The sequence below is a fragment of the Stegodyphus dumicola genome, chromosome 3 (assembly GCF_044657685.1).
Source record: "Stegodyphus dumicola isolate Sdum_Otavi_A_Nest chromosome 3, ASM4465768v1".
NCBI classification, from domain to species: Eukaryota; Metazoa; Arthropoda; class Arachnida; order Araneae; family Eresidae; genus Stegodyphus; species Stegodyphus dumicola.
In genome coordinates, this window is record NC_140770.1 from 150,408,254 (window position 1) to 150,430,215 (window position 21,962).

A 21,962-nucleotide genomic window follows, 5' to 3' on the forward strand; every position below is an offset into this window, starting at 1 on the left:
ATGCTTCCAAAGCAATAAGCAAACATAAATGACTATTTCTCCAAAAAGGTGTAGCTTTACTTACATAATACATTACAGTATTGAAACAGTACATATGTATTAATTTTTCTGTGTATCCTTGACGCCTCTCGTAAGTACAAAGCACTTTTCTGTTTTCATTAACAAAATGCATTTTAGGTTAGTTTGGAGTGATATACTAAAATATTAAGTGTTAGTTAAACAATTCCTGCTGTTTATTTTACGTTTTATTGTCTATAAAACAATTTTTCAAAGTTGGAATGACTGTTTTCTCTTTTGCAATACCCGTTTTTTAGCTTTTTTCGGATTATCCGCGATTTTTGTTATCCGCGGCGGACATGCCACCCAATTCCGTGGATAATCAGGAGTGTACTGTAATTTCAATGGGAAAAATTGCTTTGAGATATGAGCAAGGTTACGGAACGAATTAAACTCGTATCTCGAGGTATCACTGTATATATATCAGGCTGTTTTTAAAAAATCCCTTCATTTAAGATGATATTTACATTATTAAAAAAGAAAGCAAGCAGAATATTTTAAATTATAACCCATCACATGCCAAGTGACAAATCTCATGACTGGATAAAGGCAGTCATGGGGTTAATATAATCGTTGCCCCCCAAAACCCTTGTATATATTTGAGATAATTCAACAAAGCAATCCATTTTCAGGCAATAAGAAAAGCAAAAACTGTATTCCATTCATGCATATGAGAGAGATTATTTTTGCATTTGTCAAAATTTCCCTTTAGGTGTAGTAAAAAACAATATACCTTTTGACCATAGGGGTTCTCGCTATGAAATTGCATCCCACTTTTAGAAGATATTTGCATTTCCCTTTTTCTTATAATGTTTGTATTGTATCAGAAGTCGCACTTTGTTTTTCAAAGAAACTGAAATTCGTAAATTTACTGTGCATAGGATAAATGCACTGCGAATTTCAAATGCTTTCCAGGTGAACCACATTGATTATCTAATGTTCTAAATTGGTATCAGAGTTTAATAGTTATGCTACCATGCACTAATATTTTGTCTTTTGCAGGTATAAGAATGAATATTCTAATATAAAATGGAGATTATTCTATTAGATATATGTTAATATATCTAATAGAGACTATTTCTTATTTTCTTCACAGACCAGTCTCAACTTTCATTTAAAATAAAATTTACCAACAGAATTCTTAATTCTATATTTCTGTCTAACATACATAGCATTTTCACTGAATATAAGAAGCTAAGAGTCACTAAATTTTTTGGATTTTAGATTGTATGTTTCAAAAGGAGATCTATTCCTTTACAGTATATGTTTATTTATTCATTGAACTGTTTACACAGTTAAAAATTGTTGAAAGCACATATTATGTAATCTAAATCTGCAATGAGTTTTGAGAACAATCAGATCAAACTGGATGATAGTTTTTCCATAACCCTGCCTGTAAGATATATTTAAATAAAACTAGGTCTTAATTGACATAAACTGAGGGGTAAGTGTTTCTGAAGTCAAAATTAATATCCTAAAGAATTTATAAGCATAACCTAACTAAACATTTAAATTAATGACACTTATTTCTATCATTGCTATTAATCTACCTGTTTTTACACATCAAATTATTAAAAAAAGATGATTTTTTACATATGTAAAATGATTCCAACATTGACATTTTTTAAACTCTGACGAGGATGATAGCAGTTTCACAAAAAGAAATTGCAGTTTTAAGGATCTCATAAACTGACAGTGTATGATGACCATTTGTATAAATCAAAAGCAGTTTATTGAAAAAACACAAACAGAAATTACATACAACACTTTTATTGACAAAACACATTTTACAATGAGTCAAAGCATAACAAATACCACTTGAAATACCAGTCTCTTAAAAAAAATCTTACACACAGCAGGATACTGCAATAACAAAAAAACATTTCTGTGGGGATTGAGAAGCCTAAAATGCTATGCTTTTTTAACTCCACACAAGTCCAAAAAATTTGTTGTTTACAATTTGGAACCATCACATAGTTGGGCATATGAAGCACCCAGTGGAAATAACATTTATTTAGAGTGATGAATATGAAAAAAAAAAAATCTACATGAGAACTGCAGCATGTATGCAAGGGCATTTTGAAGAATACTCAGGTGCATAATAACACCAGCATATATATAGATATATATATATATACTAAAATAAAATTTGAGTTCCAATGAGAACAACTACTATGAAAATGCTTTTCACAGTTTAGATTTCCATACTGATCAAGCCTTAGTTTCTGTCTCCATTTTTTCTGGCTTTTCTTCCTCTTTCTTATCTTTTTTACCATTAGCCCCTGCATAAAAATTAAAATTTCTATGTAGTATTTAATAATGAATTAGGCCCTTTCTAAAACAAAGTGGCATTACAAAGATAAATGAGCTTACAAAAAAGAAAAGCAACATCACTCTGCAATAAATTCCAGTTTTTATACAATAACAATTGGCAAATTCATACAAAGTACTTAGATCTAGACCTAATATACATTTTAAAGATTACAATGTGCATTAATGAATACATTTCACATGAACTAAGAAACCACAAAATATGCACAACTTATTTCACTAAGATAGTCAAAGTAAAACAGTCTTGTTATGTTCGATATTTAAAAATGCTTACGTGACTAGTACACAAGCTCTTGAAAATCTATTAAATGCTAAATAAATAAATAAATGTTTACCTTCAGAATCATTACCCTCGCCAGTGCTATTATCACGACGACGTTTTCGGGGAAATGGCCCTCTGGTAAACTTGGGAGGAGGCAGGGGATCCATCCCAAGGACTTTGTGAATTTGACGGAAGGCAATTAACCTTAACGCATGCTGCAACAATGTAAGAAAAATGTTAAAATTCCTATCAAATATCTGATTTTTAAAATGTTCACATTAAAATTGAAAACTAGAATGAACTGTAATAAGAGTACCTAACAATTTATAAACAGGCATAAAAATTTCAAGCAGCCGATTGAGAACCCCTGCTCTAATCTATATCAATTATACACTGAAGTGCCACTGAATTAGGGATGTTAGTCAATAATAAGTTGGACCTCCTCTGGCCTTGATAATTGGCAAGGCATAGATTCTATAAGTTTGCAAGAGCATTCTATAGGAAGGACTTGCCAAATATCAGATAGAGGTGTCCATAATTTATGATGGGGCGCTAGTGTTGCGTGATGCGGTTTCAACATACCGTAATTTCCGGAAGAAACGCCGCAGCGTTTACGTGTTTAAAACTTAAATTTTCAGCGGGTGCGGCGTTTAGGTGCACTAAAAATAAAATATTTCCTATGATGGTCATTGTACATAGTTTGGATGGCCTTGTCATTGTGCATAGACTGGTGCTGTTCCCACACAAAAGACCACTCAGTTGCTTTTTGCGAACGTTATTTTGTTTACATTCTTTCCCTTGAACAGACCTACATGCCTTATTCACTCTAAACGAGATCTCAGAACAATAACATTCTTCCCCCTTTCAAATCAACATTCTCATCAGTTTGAATAGTCTTTCTCCTCTGTCATTCGATGAATCTTCCAAGACCCATCCTCTCCCCATCCCTGCCTTTTCTGCAATTTTTTTCAAAGGCGGACAGGACTCCACCTGCCTTGCAATAATGAACTCTGACGTATTTCCCCTTCAGCATGAATGGATTTTTCTTGGCATTTTGCCAAATACAGATCCCATCAGTTTGAGTACAAGTACTTGTTGGACAGTTTTTAAGTAAGAAGGGAGCGGAAAATTTTTGAAAATGTCTCTAAACGGCACAGAAGCTATATATTTCTTACATTTAATTTATTTTTGAGTTATGGTTTCATTTCATGCATTTTTCTTAACTGGTATGTCATATATCAGGACTTAGGTTGAGTTTTTGCATCTATATGGCCCACGACGATGTCACGCGCAATTTAATCTATTGCGGCGTTTCTGTGTAATTTTAATTTTTTTCCCGCCATTTTTCTCGAGTGCGGCATTTACGCTGATGCGGCCTTTCTTCCGGAAATTACGGTATTTTTCCGAAACATCCAAAAGGTGCTTGGTAGAATTTAAGTCAGGGCTTCTAGGCAGACAATTTATGACAGAGAAGTCAGAAGAATACTCATCCAACTAGGCAGTAGCCAACCGGGACCTTTGAGAGGTCCGATTATCTTGCTGGGATATTCCATTTCCATGTGAATGACAGGAGAACATAAACGGATGGAGATGATCGCTAAGCAACCCTACATACCGAATCATACTGAGGTACCAAAGATTATACAAGTATACAAGTACCAAAGATCCCAAACACTGATGAGCTGCCATGGCCTTGTACAATTCCAACCTGGCATGCAGGATCCATGGCTTCATAAGCCTGATGCCAAATTCTCAGCTTTCCGTTGGTATTAATTAGTCGGAATCGAGACTAATCACTCCATGCTACTCCTTTCCAGCCCTCTACAGTCTATTCTCTGTGCTCTCTCGCCCAAAAAAGAAATGTAACTTGAAATTAACTATGGCAGCAATGGTACTCTCATGGGTCTACATCTCTTGAAGCCCATATCGTGAAACAAGAGCTGCACGCTCCGTTTACCGGCTATACAACTGTCACTCTGATTCAGCTGGATGGTAATTTGAGCTCATATTTGGCTTCGTTGACTATGTACAAGTAAGGGCTATTAAGCACTGTATGAACCCTGTTTGATGCAATAACTTTCAAATAACAATTTTACATAAATATTCATTGCTATCCTCCTAGTATTTTATAAAGTTCATTTACTGAACATGAGAAATTTGCTGTTCTTATGAAACAATTCTAAATTTCAGCCTAAAATGCAAAGAAATTCACATGACTTATGATATACACAGGGTTCGTACACATTTCCTTACATGAAAATTAAGGACTTTTAAGGACCAAAGAAAAAATTAAGGACCCATCAGCAAACAAAAAAATGAATAGTTTATCAATGCATGTTTATCAACGGATGACAACTTGAGAGATGAATCATGCGGCGACGCCAAATAACAGAGTATTATCCGATTACAGATTTAAGTTTAATGCGCTAAAATGTTGACAAGGGAAGATTTAGCAGAAATTTCTTTCCTTATGCTAAAAATAGATTTTGTTAATGATACTCATAGGACAAACGATTATATTTAGTGCTATTTGAATTAAGAATAACTGATTTGTTATTCACATAAAGCCAGAACCAGAGCCAGAGCTCGCATGGCCGCACCAGGCGGCAGAATTTAGCGAAGTTAAACAGAAGTTTTTCATTGCGATGACAATGCCCAATCATCAATCAATTAACGGAGAGCGAAATCTGTAGTATGGTTCTAAATCCAGAAAATACAGCTACCGATAGTGAAGAAAGTAACAGAGAGGTTACTGAATGAGATAAAATTTTGATTGACAAGTTATTCGGAATTCTCGACACAGCAATTACAGGACTTGAACAATGGAACTTAATAACTGAACAAGAAATTATATGTCTATAGTATTAGTCTAAAGTATTAGCAGAGAAAACAAATCAAACAACTCACATTGAAAGAAATGTTTAATAAAGTAAACATATAAATATTAAGCTCTTTTCTTTTGTAAATTTTGATACCCTTTAAATCATAAATGCTTCATTATTTCATAAATCACGATTTCATATTTTCAATTTTATAATTTCTACATGCCACATTAGTAGATTTAAAATGATCTAATATCCGGAAAAATCTCAAATCTGGGATCGCCGAAGTCCTGACGAGTCCGACCTCGGACTTTCTACTGTATAAATATATATATAATACGGAATGTATATTTTCAGTTAAACTTCTACCCAATAACTTTAGTAATTCATGAAAGTAAATTTTGCGTCTAGTTAATTCAGGAAAATTAGTTTCAATTAGTTGTTTTCAACTTTAAAAATATTAAAAAAATTTTAATTAGTTATTTTCAACTAATAATTGTATCGCCATTAGCAAAAATTATGCATTACTATCAACAACATAGGTTTAAACCAAATACTTAATTGTCTATTGAAGCTTCAAAACGTATTTCCGAACTTCACTTTTTCTCGGCTAGCGTTACCGAATTTGCCCTTGGCGACCTAAAATCGAAATGGAGCCAACAGATTTCCCGCGAAATCGATAACAGACCCTCTGCAGAAATAAACTCATAATCCCGATATCCCATACATATAGTATGTGCAAAAGAGAATGAACTCCGCAGAAGGTGATAAAAAATTAATTTATGGCTTAATTGAAACAAACACAGAAATTGAGCTAAGCAAAATCGTGTAAAAACAAATTGAAATGATAAAACGAAACATAATTTTCATGTGAATTTTCAGCGCTGACTCTCCCATTCTAGAAATTTCAAGTTGTTTCAGACAAAGACCACATTTAAGGATTGCCATCCATCAATATCCAGTCTTTATAGTCAGCTTGATGAAGCCACAGTTTATTGAAAATGCACTTTCCAGGCATCTCGTTCCTACTGGCGTCGGAAGGTTGTGGCCTTCCAGGTTGGGATTGCTCTAATTTTGGCAAATATTTTCAGAATCCCCCCCTTTTTTTTCCTCGAGCACCTTCATCATCACTTTCGCCTCTTAAAGAACTTCCGGCTTCACGCTTTCGTCACAATCTGCCTAAATTTATGGATAACACCTGTTTCGAAAGATTGGGTGAATAGCCAATCAGACACTGATACTTTCGTTCGAGTAGCTAATTTTTTTTTTTTTTTTTTTTTTTAAATATTGTTTGCAATGCAAATCCGCCAACAGATTGGTTAAGAGCCATGTAATTTTAATTCCATATTTATGAGAAATCGTAATTCAAACTTAGAATAGCAATCATTAGAAATGATAACAAATATCAAATGAGCAAAATTAAGGACCGTTTATTCATTTTGGCCCAAAATTAAGGACTTTTAAGGACCAAAAATCATTTTTGAAAAAATTAAGAACTTTTAAGGACCGTACGAACCCTGTATACATGCAACTGAATATGTTTAACCCTCTCAGCGTTACGGCCGGAAAATTCCATACAGAAGGTTGCCTTCCACATTCATTATACATGAAAATTTCTGCTAGCTTTTAATGTATCTGATTTCAGTTTGGATGTATATTGGAAGAAAAGGAATCAAAGTACAAAATGAGAGTCATTTTTTAATTAAAATCAAGAAAATATTACTTATTCATGACATTTTGAGGAACTTTGAAATTTCAGGGCTAATTCCGTAACGCTCAGAGGGTTAATGTTTCGTCTTACAATTGTTAAATCACACATAAACTTACACTAGCAAAAATATGTATTACAATTTACTTACTTGTGCACTAGCTGTAATATCCTCCCTTTCTTGGCTGGTAAGATTGCCAGCAGCGTCAGTAGGATCTTTTTCACATGGATCCAGTAATCCAGAACTCCCTGAAAAAGAAAATAAATTTGTAAGCAAAAAAAATATGTATTGACTGTTCTAATATTTTTTAGGGAATATATTAAAACATCTACCTGGCAAAAGAATACCAGATGCTATAGCTTCAAAAACACGTCGCAGAGCATCACCTGGACTCAAAGGTTGACCACTACTGCTGAGAACTTTCTCAACAAGGAGCTCCATAGCCTACATTCGAAAACAAAACTGATTTAATAAAGTGTTTAAAAAATTTAATTTGTGAGTAATTATATACTTCAATATTTCAGGAATATTTGGCAATAAACAAAATCAATACTGATATTTTAGTAGAAAATATATCAGAAGAAAAACACACTTTTTACACACATTTTTGACAGCCCTCTCTTTCTCCAGAGGGAGAGGAAAAAATAACATTGGCACAGTTCTGCCTAAATTAAAATTTGTATCTTACCCATCCATTTAGACGGCCCCAAGTAGGTACACGCTGGCACAAATCTCTCAATATTCTGATTATCATGACACATGACTGTAGTCCACTTGCTCTAGCCTATAGAAATACCAAAAATGATAAAGTGACAAGCAACAGATTAAAGATACATACCTGAATTGCTTTTTTTTTTTTTTTTTTTTAATGTAGAATAAACAATACAAAGTCAAAGTTTTCCTAACCCCTATTTCAATTACATTCAAATACTTGAATTAATTTTTTTGTAACAGTTAACCGATTTAACAATTTAAGAGAAAATTTTAAGCATAACCTTTTACAGTTACATATTTCAATCATATCTTAATTCAATACTGATCGGGTCACGCTTAATAATTTAGCCCTATATATTCCAAAAGTTCTTACACACGAGTCTATTATAACATATTTTAGTACTGTAATATCCGACCTGATGTAAAGAAATAACAAAATAACTCAATTAGGAATATAGCCTAACATGCAATTCGCACAAACAAAATATTTGCGCAGTGTGTAATCTTGTACAGTAAAACTTTTTTTATAGAAATGATAACTGAAAACATAACAATTCTGCAGCTGTAAATTAAAACATTTTACAGATATTAATACTACACATTAAGTTCAAATAAAGTTTTTAAATTTTGCCAGCAAATTCAGGTATGCTAACATTTTTGTTTTACAACCACATAAAATACTATGGGAATTTTTTTTAATAAACGCATAACCTATGTTGACCTGATATATATGCAAATTAAATAATCAAAAATTCTATCGAATGTTGCTGCAAAATTCGTGCTGACAAAGGATGCAATATTGCATATATATTTGGTCTTCAAAAATTCAAGACCTAATATAAAAAAATAACACCAAGTGCCAAAAAAATACTACGGGAATAAAAATAAATAAAACTGAAACAATCATACAGTCTCATATCTTTGCAATCTTGTATTAGGCTATTTTAAGATTTTGCTTATCTCCTAAACAAACAAATGCAAATTTAACCTATTAAAAAAGTAGTAGTAGATTCAATTTTCTCCAAAGTGCTAATTAAAAATAATTCAATTTCATAGTTAAGTAGTAAAGCTGACAAGACCAAAACCATTAATCAAATCTATCAATTTACTGCATATAATAAAGCAGCAAATATGTATACTACTATTGAAGAAAATCATAAACAGCAAGTTTAGTTCAATAAATAACAAGCGTTACGATAAACTGACTATCACTGTAACATTCTAGTATAAAATACACAGAAAAAATGCACACACTAAATTACACAAAATGTTATTTAAGTTAATATTGTACGTATATATTCAAAGTTTCATCTGAATTAAAGCCTACCACTTAACTGAAACACTATATGCAACTAAATCTGGACAAAAAAGTATTTAATGTCTTGGCAGATAAAAAAAGTATTTAATGTCTTCGGCAGATAAAATTTATTATTGCATATTGATCAGCCAAATCATCATGACTAATCCTACATTGTGAAGATATTTTGCAGAAAAAAATGCCGTATGAAAAAATGGAATGTTACTTACAGTTGATACTATACTATGGCACAATTTTGTCGACTATGTGCTCATGCGATGGGGAAGGTTGTCAATTTAAATAACTTTGATAAAAGCCATATTATTATTGTGGCTAGAAGTGAGTTAACTCTGAAATGGCACTGCTCATCAGGTATTCCTGAGCTGAAAGGAAAGAGGCTGCCACCAATGGCTCAAATAAATCGTGACCACAATACAAGTGCACAGCAAACAAACTACAATGGACTGTTACACACTATACTCCAGATGCAAAAACTTTCCTCATGCACATCTATTAATTCCACATCATTAATGCTTAGGACTACAGTTGGCCTATGAATACTGCAAATGAACTATGTAACAATAGAAGAGTTGTCTGGTTATACCGGTATATCACCATCTTTTAGGTGAGCAACTGATCAACACACAATGCATCCTGATGATGGAGTCAATATACCAATGCTAGCTGTATAGAACACATCATAACAACTGCAGATTATGTGAACACTGCTACTAACCAGTAAAATCCCTATCTTTCCCAGCAGAAATTTTGAGTTTTTTAGTTGATGTCTGCAGTACCTGATACAATCTTCTTCTGGACACTTAACAAGAACAGACAGAATCCATACCAAGCTGCAACTGTGCATACTAAAGTGGAGCAACACTGGATTAAGAAACTGGTAATAATATTCTGGCTGAACAACATATTACAACTTATTAAAGGTGAAAATAGCATTGTAGCTATACTGAAAGAAATGAATCAAGTACCAAATATTTTTGGGACTTGATTTAATACAATTAAAAGTTTAAAAGATATATGGATGGATACACTGTCTGATGAGAATTTATACAAAAATCCTTATTCAAGTTACTTGTTATTTTCTAGCAAACTACACAATGCAGATTAGCTATTAACAGTCACTCTCACACTTAACAGACTCCAATAGGATTTTTTTATTTTTAAATGGTAGGCACTAGCCATTTTATTATGGAAGTGCCTGACGGCCACCATTACCTCTTATGAGGGGACAGACCGTTTACAGCAATGCCTTCTTGAGGATTTGAACCCGGGCTTTTGGCATCGCAGTCTGCTTCCCTAATCACTATACTGTCAGAGTGGCTAGAATGAATACTACCTTTCCATTAAAAGCTTTGCTAACTTTCTTCCACAGATTTTTTTTTTTTTTTTTTTTTTAAAGGAGAGGATGGAAAGAGATGAAAAGAAAGTAATCTACTACCTCAGTTTATCATTAAAATTTTTAAATATACAGAAAAATCTCACCAAACTTGGATTTGTGAAATGAGATTTTAATTCTTTAAGTTAACTGTGGAATACTAGAATTTCATTTATGTGCGATCCCACATTCACCAAATGCTTGCGGGCATAAGCTAAGGCCAGAAGTTATCAACAATTTTAAAGGATTTTTATCAACCAAAGACAAAACCTAAGAAATCCGACAAAACTGCAAGAGCAACTGGCAACAAGAATTTTCAGATTTGGAAGAAGTGAAAGAATCAGTCAAGAAAATGACGAATGAAGAATTGGATGATCGACACCAGCAGACAGTGAAAGCACTGATAATGAAGAGGATAGACTGCCTTTAACTTAAAGCGATTACAATTAATGAAGATATGGTATGTTTCACACAATGGCAATTCTTGCTAAAGTGCATGGATGAAAGATACAAAATAGTATAGCAATGTTTCAAAAATTTTGTGAACAGTATGTTATGGATATTTCTGAAGCCAAAAATTGTCAAAAATATAACCTTATCTTTACATTATTGAGATTTCAATTAAGCCACTGAAACATATTAAAATTAAGCATTCACAATAAGCCCTAGTAGTTACAGAAACAATCCTCGCATAATCTAAATCATATTTAAATTGAGACAGTCAAAAGAGTGATACCAAATGACACCCCAAAAGGCTATGATAATATTTCGTCATATATTAACACAACATGGAGACATTTGCTGTGAATCGACAACATAAAAGGCTTGCAACAAATATTTTCTGCATGAGGAGTGGCAACACTTTCTATTCTAGCAAAATAGAAAATACACTGTAGTATTTATTTTTTTTTAAATAAATAAATAAACTTTTATAATTTTTGATGTAGTTCAACTTATGCTAAATGACAACTTCTGCAAGTTTATCTGAATTCAGAACAAAAATGTTCACATTAACCCTTTGGCTGCTCATCCTGTGATTTCGAAGGGCAACTTATATGTAGAGAAATCTGCCCAACCCATGATTTCTACGACATGTGTTTTTCTTCCTTTATTGAGAAGCGTATCCCATTTAACCATTGAAATAAATTATATAAAGTATTAGGCATTTAGTTTATGTTTTGGCCAACAAATGTCGTTAGTTGTCCACTAAATTGCAGCATTTAAAGGAACGCGGTTTTACAGCTCAAACTTCACTTTTTGCCGTTTTTTTCTTACTGAAATGGCTGCTAGAAAACGTTCAGCGATCGACAAAGAGTATATTCCTGATGACTTATCAATTCTGAAAGCAATTTTAGTTTTGATAGCGATAGTGATGTAAATTTTTCGAACTGCTCCTCAAATAGCAATGATTCTGATCATGATTCAATAAACTTGAACTCTATTGTAAAAAATATAAATTAACTGAAACTTATTTTAAAAGTTTTTTTTTTTTTTTTTTTTTGTGATAACATTTGAAATTGGTTTTTCTGGCAACTTAGTTTCTCATGATAAAAATCTATGTAAAAATATTTTCTAGAAAGAATTCTCCAATATATATAGATTTAAAAAAAAAAATAAATTTTTTAAGTGATTTTGGTCCACAAATTGAGTGAGTCAGAGAGTTACGGAGAAGGGTATATATAAATGCTATGTTTTATTGTATTAAACCATCTCATTTTATAAATAATATATAATTTATAGTATATCTGAACCAAACTCAAATATAAAATGCTCATAAATAAGACAGCTAAATGGGCATCACAGCTGCCACCTTAAAATATGAAAAACTAGAAGTTTTTGGAAGGCTTTCATGTTGCACAGCAATGCCATTTTAAAAGAATTCTAAATCAAATCACAGGATCTGTTCCAGAAAGTGATGAGGACGATTCCATAAAATTTGTTTACTTAATCAATAGTCTTTAAAATAGCTTCCTCCTGCATAACTACACTATTGCCAATGACTCTAACCACCCATTGATGCCTTCCTGAAAGTCATCAACTGGAATGTTGTTCAGAACGTGTGTTACTTCTTTCTCCAGAGTGTCAAAATGATGACCTTTTAACTGAGGAAATAGAAAAATGTCTGCCGGTGATAGATCAGGGTTTGTGCAGCAGTTGGGGAAGCATTGTGACATTGCGTTTTACTAGGAAATGAATCGCTTCTGTCTTTCTGTGTCACCTAACCACTTGAGCCTTGAACAAAGAATCCTTCCCATATAGGCTTCTTGTAACATGGAAGGGTCTTAATAGTCAAATTGTTTAGTTTTACACATAACTTTTTGGTGTATCGCTACACAACACTCTGCCGCATTCTTGAAAAACCTAATGCCACCTTCAAACGTGTGTTCCATGCACTGCAAAGGGCAACCCATTTCCACCAGACTCTGTAGCTGACATGTCTCACCACTCATTAAGCCCGCAAACTCTGCCCCTTTGGCCTTCTGCTTGGCACGAAAAATTCAGTCTTATTACTTTCTGGACAAACACTGTATATTTTTCTTTATAATGCACGTATATTAACTATTTATAATACGAGTCTGATGTAAAATATTTTAAATTTTACATTGAATTTATTAATTTCCTTACACTTTTACGTTGAGAAAATCATAAGGAAGGAATGATCTAACATTACCATGCATTAAAAGTATTTTTAAACATGGTGAAAATAAAAACAATTGATAGATGAGGTTGCTCAAAAAATACTGGTTAATTGTTTTATTAGCTTTAAAGAAATTTAATGTAACTGCTATTTTTACAATGCTTTATACAAAATTTTATATACTTAATAACTGATGTGTATGAACTTCTTAATAATTCCCTTATAACTTCTAAGAGTATCACAAAACTGTAAAGCTTATGAACCTTTTTTAATGCATTAGTTCAAACACAGTCATTGATAGTTATTTGGGAGTTCAACATAGCATAGGATGAAAGGTTCGCAAGTGACATGAAGGTTATTTCAGAAAGTCTGTAGAGGCAACGACAGCCTTGGAAGATAAAGAAGGTAAAGAAATGCCATGCACTTCTTTTGAATACATACAATGAATTTTTAAAACCAATAAGCCAAATAAGAGTAAAGCAAACAGCTAACAAAATGCTCCTTCACTTGGGAAAATGAAATGTGCACTATTGGATCCATGTAACCCAATTCTACTCTACAACGCATGGCCACATAATGCCAAGGATTTAGGATACGACATTTTCTCCATATCTTGCCAATATTCACCAATTGGCAACCATTTTCTTTTCTTTTCCTAAACAGCGAAAACAGGTGAAAGCTGTAGTGGCAGGTGTTAAAGCAGGTGGTTTTTTTATGAAGAAGAGGTAAATGATCATGTCATCAATGGCAGAAAAACATAGATCTCCAGGAAGCCAGTATTTTTTCAAACAACATAATACTCAGTATTGTGCAGATTAATTACTTAGTAAAATTACGCAAGACAAATTAAATATACAAATATTTACGAAATAAAACTCTACAGTAGATTAAGAAAATTTAGATCAAATAAAATTTAATCTGAAAAATTATCACTAGGGGAGATGGAATGAAATTTACCCAATAAATTTCTTCTCTATGAAAATCTTAAATTTCTGACTCAATACTACTGAATTGATTATCTCAAAATTTTGTAAACATACATACTTATATAACAAGTCTATATTTCACAGAGATTTTGCTTCAAATTTTAAATATAGTTTTTAATTTCACACTTTTATATATATATACACCCTGCTTTAGTATCAGGTAAGAGAAAATGACCTTCGAAAGGAAGTGTATTCTAATTTTCTAACACACTTTACACATTTTCAAAATTGATTTATACTTTTTAATCACTTCTTTAAACTAATTAGCTTGAACAACTATCCTCCAGCGACTTCAATTTTTTAAAGTATTGTTCCTACACAGTTCACAGGCATGGTCTTTTGAAAGTCAGTAAAATGTACTACAAAAAACGTTTTTTGGCTAAAATATTCTGTGTCAACTGAAAATAAAACTGTGGGATGCTCTTAAAAATAATGAACTGGTGCATAACAAAATTTTAAATAAAAAAAAAGACCCAGAAATGATAAATATAGCATTCAAAAATGGAGGGAAAAAACTCTTAAAAACCACTACTGTATGTTTAAAAAAAAAAATCCTAGAAGGAACTCTTAAGAAAAAGAAAAAAGCACACATTCACACTTGCAATTTTTTAGTTACTTCATTTTGAATATTTTTAATCTGAAATTCTTTTCTGATATACTTCCATACCAACTCTCAAATTTGCAGAAGGTCATATCTATTTCTGCTTCAATCACATATTTTACAACCTTTAGCTTGAACTATCCTTTTCTTTAATTCTCATTTAAAAAAATATTTGGCCTTTCAGATAAAGGATGTTTCGTGCTGCCAAAAAAGGTAATAAAAAAGGTAATAAGCTAGATAGTTTAAGGATTCCCTCAATAAATCTCATGCGATCATTAGTAATTGTATTACTCTTTTGGCTACACATGCTGGCCCATTTTACTAACAAGATATTCATGTAATTTCTCCGATTATGTAACTGCACCAATACTTTACCAGATCAAATTTCCAACAATTTCAAATAAAATATTCAACTTCTGCAATTTTTCCAAGCCTGGAAAAACAAAAACATCCAAGATTTGCATAACCCATATGAATTTCATATACACTGCAGGCCAAATAAACATCATGAAGAACAAGAGATGGTAAAAGTGTATTTACTGGACAAATTTTACAATACACAAAGATGATTAATTGTAGTCGCAGCCCAATATGACCTTCAGAACATGAAGAATTCAGAAGGATTTGGACATGTGCTAGGGAATGGACCAGTATGATGATGAATAATGTGAGGGCCGTAATGTGTGTCACTGCAATTCCAGCCATCTTGAACACAACCATTCTGGTTTATAGGCAGGATTAGATTTTTCTGTAAAGAAAATACAGTATCATTCATTTGTCCATGCCCAGCATTCAATGGATTATTGCAGCCCATATACTTCCTGTACAGAGTGTACGGTAATTGCAGCAATGGATGGCAAGCAAAGTTTTCTCTCCTCTGCAAACACCAAATAGTACAGACCATCATGTTATGTGATCCATCATAGTGGACATGACATTACTGTTCTCTCATTCACTAGTAAGATGTTGATACAATTGTTCCCAACGGTTGGATAATTCCCTTCTGCACCTACTAATGTCATGCCCAAATTCACTGTGGCTTGTAGTCTTAATCATTCCAATCAAACTCAAACTTACTAAATGACTGACATTTTTTAAACAAGCTATAATGAAGCTTCTCATACAGTGGGAAAATAAACAATTCTAGTACTGAGAACAACTTACTGTTGTTACCCCTTTTTGGAGATGGTAAGTAGGGACAATACCTGATGCATCCTGGTGCTCCCCATTTCTACCTGCATATAGTACTTACTTATGCACGTGATTTGTATATGTGCTGCACTTGGGATAACCAGCACTATGTTCATGAATTTGATACATTAAAAATTTCTAAAAACTTTAATTTTAAAATTAACTACTGCTGTTGAGCGATCCAACAATTTTATTTTTAGTCACATAACATACTGAGATGTGAATAATGTCATCTTATACTTTTAACAGCTACAGATGTAAAACATAAAATGTAATTTCTTAAAACAATAATCGCTTAAATTTCAAATTAAGTTAACACATTTTAAAAATTAAGATGAATTTTTTTAATATGTTTTCTTTTACAGCAAATGAATTACTCAACTGGTAGCCCATTGTTTTCAAACACTTGTTTTTTGGCACAAAATTTCATTTTGTTATTTCTCCCAAAACCAAACTAAGAGCTCTTTTTTTTTTTTTTTTTTTTGACACTTAGTTCTTTTTCATATTAGGCCTAGAATTATTGATTTTAAATTATATAACTTTTCAGGTACCATTTTGAGATGGAAGTAACAAATTTAGTGATTATGGATATTAAAAAATTTACTACCAAATTACTTCCCTTTCCTTTATGCTTCATGTATTTTTCTTTTGTATAAAAAATAAGGCAATATCTTTGCTATCCATAATCACAAAAAATATTACTCACAAAGTGTGAGTACATTAATTTAATATACGTTAAAATAACACTGCCTAATACTTGACATGCGAACGGTATCACTGTAAAGATCTTTTTTAAATTTTTTTTTTCGACTTTCCAGCCTCATGTTTTGCAAGAACACGCTTGCAACATACTCTAATAGGTAAGTTTTAAAAGACAGTTTTCTGAAATATATAGTTATGTTTCAAACACATTATCATGCATAAACTAATATAATATAAACACATTAATTTAAATGTGATACAACAGAATGACTTCAAATTCACATCATCACTACGGTGAAATCTCAATTTGAAATATTAATAATGGTAATTAGCAAAATAGATTTAACTGCTAAGGTAACACGAATTAAACTGTCATATTTCTTCTTTGCCACACATGAAAAATACAGAAAATATTTTATTCTGGAAATACTGAGAAAATATGTCATTGACTTCATTGTACTTTATGAAGAGTTCTACATGTTTCATAACTTAAAAATACTAAATTTAGTGATTTTTTTTTTTTTTTTAATTTCACAAAGAGAACACTTGTTTTCTACTCTGGGGAGGGATACGAAAAAAAAAAAAAAAAAAAAAAAAAGGTGGTGTATTCTCCTTTTTTATATGTACTCAACTGTGACTTCACTGCAGTGCAAAAAATTACCTTTCAATAAAGCTTTAGGTTTTCCTCTTTTTTAAATATTTAACATATTCTCACAAAACCTTGTACAAATACAAATATTTAACAGCACAGATATCAGCTTATGATGGAAAACTGTTTGAAACATAACATTTTCTAGGAAGAAATACTATCTTTTTGGTGATAACATTTGAAATTGGTTTTTCTGGCAACTTAGTTTCTCATGATAAAAATCTATGTAAAAATATTTTCTAGAAAGAATTCTCCAATATATATAGATTTAAAAAAAAAAATAAATTTTTTAAGTGATTTTGGTCCACAAATTGAGTGAGTCAGAGAGTTACGGAGAAGGGTATATATAAATGCTATGTTTTATTGTATTAAACCATCTCATTTTATAAATAATATATAATTTATAGTATATCTGAACCAAACTCAAATATAGAATGCTCATAAATAAGACAGCTAAATGGGCATCACAGCTGCCACCTTAAAATATGAAAAACTAGAAGTTTTTGGAAGGCTTTCATGTTGCACAGCAATGCCATTTTAAAAGAATTCTAAATCAAATCACAGGATCTGTTCCAGAAAGTGATGAGGACGATTCCATAAAATTTGTTTACTTAATCAATAGTCTTTAAAATAGCTTCCTCCTGCATAACTACACTATTGCCAATGACTCTAACCACCCATTGATGCCTTCCTGAAAGTCATCAACTGGAATGTTGTTCAGAACGTGTGTTACTTCTTTCTCCAGAGTGTCAAAATGATGACCTTTTAACTGAGGAAATAGAAAAATGTCTGCCGGTGATAGATCAGGGTTTGTGCAGCAGTTGGGGAAGCATTGTGACATTGCGTTTTACTAGGAAATGAATCGCTTCTGTCTTTCTGTGTCACCTAACCACTTGAGCCTTGAACAAAGAATCCTTCCCATATAGGCTTCTTGTAACATGGAAGGGTCTTAATAGTCAAATTGTTTAGTTTTACACATAACTTTTTGGTGTATCGCTACACAACACTCTGCCGCATTCTTGAAAAACCTAATGCCACCTTCAAACGTGTGTTCCATGCACTGCAAAGGGCAACCCATTTCCACCAGACTCTGTAGCTGACATGTCTCACCACTCATTAAGCCCGCAAACTCTGCCCCTTTGGCCTTCTGCTTGGCACGAAAAATTCAGTCTTATTACTTTCTGGACAAACACTGTATATTTTTCTTTATAATGCACGTATATTAACTATTTATAATACGAGTCTGATGTAAAATATTTTAAATTTTACATTGAATTTATTAATTTCCTTACACTTTTACGTTGAGAAAATCATAAGGAAGGAATGATCTAACATTACCATGCATTAAAAGTATTTTTAAACATGGTGAAAATAAAAACAATTGATAGATGAGGTTGCTCAAAAAATACTGGTTAATTGTTTTATTAGCTTTAAAGAAATTTAATGTAACTGCTATTTTTACAATGCTTTATACAAAATTTTATATACTTAATAACTGATGTGTATGAACTTCTTAATAATTCCCTTATAACTTCTAAGAGTATCACAAAACTGTAAAGCTTATGAACCTTTTTTAATGCATTAGTTCAAACACAGTCATTGATAGTTATTTGGGAGTTCAACATAGCATAGGATGAAAGGTTCGCAAGTGACATGAAGGTTATTTCAGAAAGTCTGTAGAGGCAACGACAGCCTTGGAAGATAAAGAAGGTAAAGAAATGCCATGCACTCTTTTGAATACATACAATGAATTTTTAAAACCAATAAGCCAAATAAGAGTAAAGCAAACAGCTAACAAAATGCTCCTTCACTTGGGAAAATGAAATGTGCACTATTGGATCCATGTAACCCAATTCTACTCTACAACGCATGGCCACATAATGCCAAGGATTTAGGATACGACATTTTCTCCATATCTTGCCAATATTCACCAATTGGCAACCATTTTCTTTTCTTTTCCTAAACAGCGAAAACAGGTGAAAGCTGTAGTGGCAGGTGTTAAAGCAGGTGGTTTTTTTATGAAGAAGAGGTAAATGATCATGTCATCAATGGCAGAAAAACATAGATCTCCAGGAAGCCAGTATTTTTTCAAACAACATAATACTCAGTATTGTGCAGATTAATTACTTAGTAAAATTACGCAAGACAAATTAAATATACAAATATTTACGAAATAAAACTCTACAGTAGATTAAGAAAATTTAGATCAAATAAAATTTAATCTGAAAAATTATCACTAGGGGAGATGGAATGAAATTTACCCAATAAATTTCTTCTCTATGAAAATCTTAAATTTCTGACTCAATACTACTGAATTGATTATCTCAAAATTTTGTAAACATACATACTTATATAACAAGTCTATATTTCACAGAGATTTTGCTTCAAATTTTAAATATAGTTTTTAATTTCACACTTTTATATATATATATATATACACCCTGCTTTAGTATCAGGTAAGAGAAAATGACCTTCGAAAGGAAGTGTATTCTAATTTTCTAACACACTTTACACATTTTCAAAATTGATTTATACTTTTTAATCACTTCTTTAAACTAATTAGCTTGAACAACTATCCTCCAGCGACTTCAATTTTTTAAAGTATTGTTCCTACACAGTTCACAGGCATGGTCTTTTGAAAGTCAGTAAAATGTACTACAAAAAACGTTTTTTGGCTAAAATATTCTGTGTCAACTGAAAATAAAACTGTGGGATGCTCTTAAAAATAATGAACTGGTGCATAACAAAATTTTAAATAAAAAAAAAGACCCAGAAATGATAAATATAGCATTCAAAAATGAAGGGAAAAAACTCTTAAAAACCACTACTGTATGTTTAAAAAAAAAAAATCCTAGAAGGAACTCTTAAGAAAAAGAAAAAAGCACACATTCACACTTGCAATTTTTTAGTTACTTCATTTTGAATATTTTTAATCTGGAATTCTTTTCTGATATACTTCCATACCAACTCTCAAATTTGCAGAAGGTCATATCTATTTCTGCTTCAATCACATATTTTACAACCTTTAGCTTGAACTATCCTTTTCTTTAATTCTCATTTAAAAAAAATTTGGCCTTTCAGATAAAGGATGTTTCGTGCTGCCAAAAAAGGTAATAAGCTAGATAGTTTAAGGATTCCCTCAATAAATCTCATGCGATCATTAGTAATTGTATTACTCTTTTGGCTACACATGCTGGCCCATTTTACTAACAAGATATTCATGTAATTTCTCCGATTATGTAACTGCACCAATACTTTACCAGATCAAATTTCCAACAATTTCAAATAAAATATTCAACTTCTGCAATTTTTCCAAGCCTGGAAAAACAAAAACATCCAAGATTTGCATAACCCATATGAATTTCATATACACTGCAGGCCAAATAAACATCATGAAGAACAAGAGATGGTAAAAGTGTATTTACTGGACAAATTTTACAATACACAAAGATGATTAATTGTAGTCGCAGCCCAATATGACCTTCAGAACATGAAGAATTCAGAAGGATTTGGACATGTGCTAGGGAATGGACCAGTATGATGATGAATAATGTGAGGGTCGTAATGTGTGTCACTGCAATTCCAGCCATCTTGAACACAACCATTCTGGTTTATAGGCAGGATTAGATTTTTCTGTAAAGAAAATACAGTATCATTCATTTGTCCATGCCCAGCATTCAATGGATTATTGCAGCCCATATACTTCCTGTACAGAGTGTACGGTAATTGCAGCAATGGATGGCAAGCAAAGTTTTCTCTCCTCTGCAAACACCAAATAGTACAGACCATCATGTTATGTGATCCATCATAGTGGACATGACATTACTGTTCTCTCATTCACTAGTAAGAAGTTGATACAATTGTTCCCAACGGTTGGATAATTCCCTTCTGCACCTACTAATGTCATGCCCAAATTCACTGTGGCTTGTAGTCTTAATCATTCCAATCAAACTCAAACTTACTAAATGACTGACATTTTTTAAACAAGCTATAATGAAGCTTCTCATACAGTGAGAAAATAAACAATTCTAGTACTGAGAACAACTTACTGTTGTTACCCCTTTTTGGAGATGGTAAGTAGGGACAATACCTGATGCATCCTGGTGCTCCCCATTTCTACCTGCATATAGTACTTACTTATGCACGTGATTTGTATATGTGCTGCACTTGGGATAACCAGCACTATGTTCATGAATTTGATACATTAAAAATTTCTAAAAACTTTAATTTTAAAATTAACTACTGCTGTTGAGCGATCCAACAATTTTATTTTTAGTCACATAACATACTGAGATGTGAATAATGTCATCTTATACTTTTAACAGCTACAGATGTAAAACATAAAATGTAATTTCTTAAAACAATAATCGCTTAAATTTCAAATTAAGTTAACACATTTTAAAAATTAAGATGAATTTTTTTAATATGTTTTCTTTTACAGCAAATGAATTACTCAACTGGTAGCCCATTGTTTTCAAACACTTGTTTTTTGGCACAAAATTTCATTTTGTTATTTCTCCCAAAACCAAACTAAGAGCTCTTTTTTTTTTTTTTTTTTTTTTTTTTTGACACTTAGTTCTTTTTCATATTAGGCCTAGAATTATTGATTT

The 21,962-nt window shown here is 32.1% G+C and overlaps 1 protein-coding gene across 3 annotated transcripts in view; it reads right to left on the reverse strand.

Annotated features, from left to right (window-relative positions):
• Window positions 1-1,811: 1,811 nt before the first annotated feature.
• Zn72D (Zinc-finger protein 72D) overlaps window positions 1,812-21,962 on the reverse strand; it is a 100,288-nt gene continuing 80,137 nt past the window's right edge. For all 3 annotated transcript variants that reach the window (XM_085813465.1, XM_085813464.1, XM_085813463.1), the window contains 5 exons: window positions 7,870-7,965; window positions 7,514-7,625; window positions 7,332-7,429; window positions 2,724-2,865; window positions 1,812-2,339 (listed from right to left, as the gene is read on the reverse strand). In XM_085813465.1, coding sequence (XP_085669591.1) covers window positions 2,269-2,339; window positions 2,724-2,865; window positions 7,332-7,429; window positions 7,514-7,625; window positions 7,870-7,965 — 519 coding nt within the window. In that variant the 3' untranslated portion in view covers window positions 1,812-2,268. The remainder of the gene's footprint in view (window positions 2,340-2,723; window positions 2,866-7,331; window positions 7,430-7,513; window positions 7,626-7,869; window positions 7,966-21,962) is intronic.